This window comes from Panthera pardus, unplaced genomic scaffold (assembly GCF_024362965.1).
Source record: "Panthera pardus isolate Hobbes unplaced genomic scaffold, ASM2436296v1 HiC_scaffold_13, whole genome shotgun sequence".
Taxonomy (NCBI): Eukaryota; Metazoa; Chordata; class Mammalia; order Carnivora; family Felidae; genus Panthera; species Panthera pardus.
The window spans coordinates 159,732,328-159,739,388 of record NW_026526688.1 but is presented as its reverse complement, the minus strand read 5'-3'; the positions used below and the strand labels follow the sequence as shown (position 1 = coordinate 159,739,388).

Genomic DNA, 7,061 nt, shown 5'->3' with positions numbered 1-7,061 from the left:
CAACCTACTGCGTGCACAGACATCCATCTCTGTCTGACTCCATCACCCCAGTGGGACTTGGGAGGCAGGGGGAACTGATAAATGAAGCTCGAGCCACTGCTTTTGCCTTGAATAATAAATTTCTCTTTGACCCAGGAATCTCATGTCTGCTGCCACAAAACAAAACTGTAACAGGCTAGCATATTAGCTTTTCCCTAGGGTAAAAGCCTTTGGACCCTTCCCAAGTGGGGTCTTGTATTTCTCACAGAAGCTAGCAACAGCTGCATTAAGTAGGCTCCATGCCCATGGAACCCAATGCAGTGTTTAAACTCACAACCCTGAGATCGACTCGAGCTGAGATCAAAACTTTGATGCTTAACTGAGCTAAGCCATTCATGCACCCCAACTACATTATTTCTAAGTTTGACTTCTTATACTAGTTAACTACCTTGAAAACAGAGTTTCAGGGGTTTTTTTTGTTGTTGTTGTTTTTTAAGTAGATCTCACGCCCAACACAGAGCCCAGCATGGAGCTTTAAGTCACAACACTGATATCAAGAGTCAGATGCTTAACTGACTGAGCCACCCAGCTGCCCCAAGTTTCATGTCTTAGACACCTGTTTCCCCAACTACCTTTTTACTCTTCTCCTGTCCACTATATCAAATGTCTACCCTAGAACCTTGCTGATCCTTTGCACATTTGTTGCTATATTCTAATTTCACTTCTCTTCACCTAATCCCCCATTTATCTCAGTTGTCAATGTCATTTCTTAAAAAAATAATAATTTCAAAAGCGATTTTGACTATCCTTGACCCTACCTTCAATGTGTGGGGTTTCCATCTGCCACACAATTAACTCAGAACATCCAGCTGGAAGAAATGCAGAAGACAAGGTACGTGGAAGGGAGCAAGGAGCTATCATGTTCTCCAGGCATACCACTCACCTCATCTCCATGTCGCCAAGAATGAAGCTCTCCAAACCTCATCCTTCTGGGTTTTTATAAAGGCTTAATTATGAAGGCATAATTGATTAAATCATTGGCCATTACCTATTGATTTAACCTGTAGCCTCCTCCTCTTCCTGAGAGTCAGGGCAATGGGAATGAATGGTCAACCCTCTAATCATGTATTTAGTTCCCCTGGCAACTATCCCCTATGAGATACATTCAGAAAGTCACCTCATTAACATCAAATCAGGTGTGTTTGAAAGGAGTTTGTTATGAATACCAAGACACCTTTATTAGAGACAAACCAAAAACACTTTTAACTTTAGAGAATAGCTGGTTTCCTGAGGAGAGGTGGGTAGGTGGGGGTGAAATAGATGAAAAGGATTAAGAGTACACTTATCTTGAGCACGGAGTACTACACAGAACTGCCGAATCACTATATTGTATACCTGAAACTAGTACAGCACTATTAACTACACTGGAATTAAAAAAAAAAAAATTTAGATGTTTATTTATTGTTGAGACAGAACATGAGTGGGGGAAGGGTGGGGAGAGAGAGAGAGAGGAGAGAAAAAGAGAATCTTAAGCAGGCTCCTAGCTCTGAGCTGTCAGCACAGAGCCTGAAGCAGGGCTCAAACTCATGGACCTCGAGATCATGACCTGACTCCAAGTCGGAGGCCTAACCGACTAAGCCACCCAGGCACCGCTACACTGGAATTTTCAAAAAAGACACTTAATTGCTCTTATCACTTAGGAAATCCTAAGGGCTTTAGGATATCTGTGCTAGAAATAGGACAAAGACCAAATATACATTATGAATCACGTTGTCCTACTACCCTGAAGACAAGCTCCCTGTTGTCTGCTTTGTAGCATCACAACTGGGAGAACAGTGATTTACTCTTAACGGTGCTCAGCTGCCAAGTTGAAGGCGGAGAAAATTAGTGGTTGGGTTCATTCAGGCTTGTTTTGTCAGGTGGCTAGGAAAGAATGGATGGATGAGGGAGGTCATGCTGTTTGCAAAAGGAGTCTATTAAAGTTCTGTAAAGGAACAGAAATAACATTTTATACACACACACACCATATAAAATATATATAAAAAATACGCATTTGAAAAACAGACACACAGAGATAGATACATGTATTTTAGTTTTTTTTAAAGTTTGTTTATTTTTGAGAGAAAGAGAGAGAATCCCAAGCAGGCTCCGCACTATCAGTGTGGCACTGACATGGGGCTTGAACTCAACAAACTGTGAGATCATGACCTGAGCTGGAGTCACAGCCTCAACCAAATGAACCACCCAGGTGCCCCAATAGATATATTTTAATAAACTGCCCCACACAGTTGGAGAGATGACAAATTAGAAATCTGTAGAGCAGGCCAACAGGCTGGCAACTCTAGCAGGGTGTCTATGGCAATTTTAAAAACTCTATCTTCAAGAAATTTCCATCTTTGTTCTTAAGGCCTTCAACCGACTGGATGAGGGCCATTCACATTATGGAGAGTAATCTGTTTTACTCAAAGTCTACAGATTTAAATGTTAATCACATCTAAAAAATACCTTCACCACATCCAGACTGGTGTTTGAACAAACACCTAGACACCAAAGCCTAGCCAAATTAACACAAAATCATCATATCGAAGATATCCATCAGTATGTCAATAGTGAAGTCAAACAAGTAATTTTCAGTGAAGCAAATTCAGAGATTGAGGAAGAGTACAGGGCCCTCCTGTGTGGGCCTCCTTTGTGCAGTGGTTTTCCATTTTGTCACAGTGCAAGGAGTTCAGTGTTATGGTAGATCCTGAGAACTTCCAAAAAGGTTAAAAGCATCAGCTCCTGCCATCCAACTCCTAGCTACTTAAGAAGAAAATTTATGCACGCGTGTGCACACACACACAAATTTACATTGCATACTATAGCTTAGTCTAAAATGTCTAAGCAGCATGCAGTTTTTTCTGAGAGGCTTGGATATTTATTTTGACTTGGTTAAGAAACAAGAAGGCAATTTCCCTTAGGAGTTGACCAGGCTCTATCTGAAACTCGAAGAAGGCATGAGATTCAGGTGATGCCCTCGGGCAAGATTTTCAGAGGCAATAACATATATGCATATATTATTTTATTTTTTGTCTTTTAGAGGTGGGACTTAGTATGTTTATTTTAAAATAGGCAATATTTTAGAGCAGTTAATTTAGGTTCACAGCAAAATTGAGCAGAAGGACACAGTTCCCACAAACCCCCTGCCCTCCAATATGCTCTGCATATTGCAGAGCCTCCCCCATTATGAACATCCCCAAGCAGAGCAGTACATTTGTTTCAACTGATAAGCCTACAATGACACATCAGTACCACCCAAAGTCTATAATTTACATCAGGGTTTATTCTGGTGTTGTACATTCTATGGGTTTGAACAAATATATAATGAGATATATTCACCATTATAATATCACACAGAGTGGTTTCGTGGTACTAAAAATTCTCTGTGCTCCTTCTATTTATCCCTTCCTCCCCACTAACTCCTGGCAATCACTGATGGCTTGTTTTTTTTTCCATCTTAGACAATGTGCTTGCATAAGCAGGGGATAGAGGGAGAGGGAGAGGGAGGGAAGGATGGAGGGGTGCGGGGGGGAAAAAGGGGGGGGGAGGAGAGAGAGAACCCTAAGCAGGCCCCACACTTAGCGTGGAGTCCAATGTGGGTCTGGATCCCACAATCATGAACTGAGCCATAGTTTTGCCTTTTCCAGAATGGCATAAAGTTTGACTCACACGGTATACAGCTTTGACAGACTGCCTTCTTTCACTTGGTAATATGCATTTACGTTCCATATCTTTTCATGGCCTGACAGCGCATTTCTTTTTAGGACTGAATAAAGTTCTATTGTCTGAATATACAATTTATTAATTTACCTAAATTTGACTGAAAAAAAAACAACACAACTCCCCCAACACACACATACATTTTGGAAATCTAAGCCACCTCTTCTGTGACACTCCCCATTCTCACTGGTATTTCCACAAAACTTTCCACTATTCTAGTGCTTACTCAGCATTACGTTTCTAATAACTTTATTTCTCCTTCCTACTCAGCCAGGACTTTTGCCTGGTTCATAAGCACTGGTCTATTTATTGAAATGCCTGGATCAGAGAAATAAGATCTGACTAGCTGGTGCCAAGAATGGAGCCTGGATGTGACTATTACTGCGCTACTCATCATAATGCACTAACCAAAGGTCATTATTAAAAAAAAAAGCACACACATACTTAAACACACTTATTACATATATTTATCACCAATACATCACAATGAAGTCACAAAAAAGTAGGCTTAGTTTAATTCACAACAATATAGATCCTGTGAAAACACATTTTTTCATCTTCTTTGTAATTTTCAGCACTCTGCTATTTAAAACAGTTAAACAACATTTGAGATTAAATGTAAAAAACTGTAATTGAATTCAGACTTCAGAAACTTGTGAAATAAAAGGCCATGATGGAGAAACATTAAGAAATTTGTAGAATAACCAAACTCTCACAGTCCCATATTCCTTTATAAAAGCATCTCAATAAGACAAAATAAAAACAATGAGAGACAAAAACTATGGAAAACACGAAAGTCAAATCAGAGATTTTGGTTTAGTACTTTCCCTGAGTCTCTTGTTTTTAAAAATCAAATGTAAGTAAGGCCAATTCAAAATTGACCCACAGGTCTTGCCTCCTCCATGCTGATATGAGGAATACATTTAAGACAAGAGGCTATACACTCAAGTGGTCCCAGGGCTTTATTCAAATGTCAATTTGCTTGTGTCATTGCCACAGCATTATCTAACCCACTGATGCCTGCTGCACATGGGCTTAAATAGCTGTCAAGATTTTATCTTGGCCTGCCATAATATATATATGTGAGACTATATACCAAATGAAGACAGAAGATTTCAGTTATTAATAAATATTAAATTCCTAAATGGATTTGGACACTATATACATCAAATTAAGGTAACTTAACACAGAAACAAACACTTTTATGTTTGAAAAAAATCTTACATAAACAGGAGTTGAGGGCAAGGCATCTTAAAATTTTAAATCTCAGATGTTACAGGAAAACACTTCAAAAAAACTGTATTTGTTAGATCCCAGTAAAACAAAGTGGAAAAAAAGTGATAAGGTGATGCTTAGAATCAGACAGGCATGCTAATTCCAAAATAGTTGTCACCTTGATCTTAAACAAAATTGGCCCCTACAGGGTTTGTATTTGATCATTTAATTGCAATGATATATCTATATTTGTACATATATATGTATATATGTTTGCAAATGATCAAGCACTTTATTAAAAGAACATATAATTAATAAGAATGAAAGGGTTGTTAGAACCTAAAAATTTATTTTTTACTTCAAATGTACTAGGTTACTTGCTGGGTTTATACTATAAGGGCACTAAGCAGTATCATACTTCTTAGATCATACTTCATAGTCAAATGTAGAAAAACACCTTCCACAGACATGTTTTTACAATCATCCTTAGGACATCTCAAAGACAGGTGGCAAAGCACTGCTAAACTGTATGTCTCCCTTCATCATAATGAAATCTCAATTTCAGAATAACAGCCAACGTTTCAAAAGCTAATAATCATGCACTATCTTAAAACTGAGGGGTGAAAGGATGGCTCTAACCACCACAAAAAGTATGACACTTTTTCACATCCCTATTAATTAATTTACTAAGTACCCCCGCTGCACAGGCGGGAAAAGTGAGGCACAAAGAGGCATGTATTTATTGTTGTTGATGTTTCAAGATTTGTCTAAAGTTAGACAGGGAAGATAAGGTCAAAACCACACTGAGAACTCTAGAGGCTTGACACTTTGGGGATATAATGGATTCAAGGTTTGAGTGAAATGTTATATTTAACTCATGTCTTGTTTGCATCACACCGTCTTAGTCTAACCTCTTGCAAACCATTTAAAGCATGGACCTGGGAAATGCCACTTACTACCTACTTTCTCTGACCAGGTGAAAAAGGCTAGCCAATGCTTGTGTGTAAACAAACAAACAAACACCACAAAAAACAGTGTTGTTGCATTATATGCAATTAGCAAGGTTCAATTATGAAAATATTCCACAACCGAATTGCAATAACTCAAGAAACATTCCACAAAATTTTCTAAGAATCTGTGGGAAGGTATAGTGCCTGGCCATCCCTACTAAAACAGAAATTTATCTATTCATTGCATTATTGTTGCTGATCTGAACTTAAATGTGTATGATCTCATAACTGGTAGCCTCAAAGTACTAAACTACTAAAAACAACGGATCATCCAAACTCCTAGATGACACCAAAATATTTATCTAGGATCATTAAGGAAAGCATAGCACTTTGGTACTCTTTTCAGAAAAGAAATCTCAAAACATATAAAGGAAATCATAAGCATACAGCATTTTACATTGACCAAGGGAGTAACAGTTAAATGGATAAGGTATAACCACCACTATAACTTCTTGACCAACTTTGTATTTTGAAACATCAGGTCTGCCCCTATCAACTACCATTCCAACTCCACAGGGTATTTTCCAGTGAGACATGCTGTACAATGACCATTCTTTTCAAAGCATTCCAGACCATTCCCATTTTCTTGAATCATAATATCCTGCTTTTCCACTTTCTGTTTTTTAAACTTTATCCCTTCTTGTACAGATGAAACTAGTCCTCCCACTGACAGATATACAACACTGTTTGCTCCTACAGAGGGAAAGAGGGGAAAAGGAAAAGGTCATGATGCTTCCTTTGGAAAGAAAGATCTGCCTCACAAGACAACAGTCACAAACAGGAAAACTTAAGCCAGCATAAAAATTTCTCTTTCATATTCTTTAAAAAAAAAAAAAAAAAAAAAAAAAAAAGCAGGGGTGGAGGAGGGAAGAGGGAATAAGCAATAAAATTCTGGGCCTTTATAATTTTTTAAAATTTGAAATTGGAATTTAAATTGCTATTTAAAATAGCACTGGAGGCTTCAAATCTAGAATGGGTTCAGAAAGTCTCTTTAGTAATTTTCTTGATTATGAAAAACAGACTTTGAAGTCAGGAAAATCTGGGTTCAAATTTAAGCTCAAGGTCACTTACTTTTCCTAAGTCTTTTCATTTATAAGG

General features: G+C 38.1%; 1 protein-coding gene across 1 annotated transcript in view; it reads right to left on the bottom strand.

Moving 5' to 3' along the window:
* Positions 1-4,182: 4,182 nt before the first annotated feature.
* Positions 4,183-7,061, bottom strand: part of PPAT (phosphoribosyl pyrophosphate amidotransferase) — a 37,293-nt gene continuing 34,414 nt past the window's right edge. Inside the window, exon 11 of the mRNA XM_019469308.2 lies at positions 4,183-6,656. Coding sequence (XP_019324853.1) covers positions 6,460-6,656 — 197 coding nt within the window. The 3' untranslated portion in view covers positions 4,183-6,459. The remainder of the gene's footprint in view (positions 6,657-7,061) is intronic.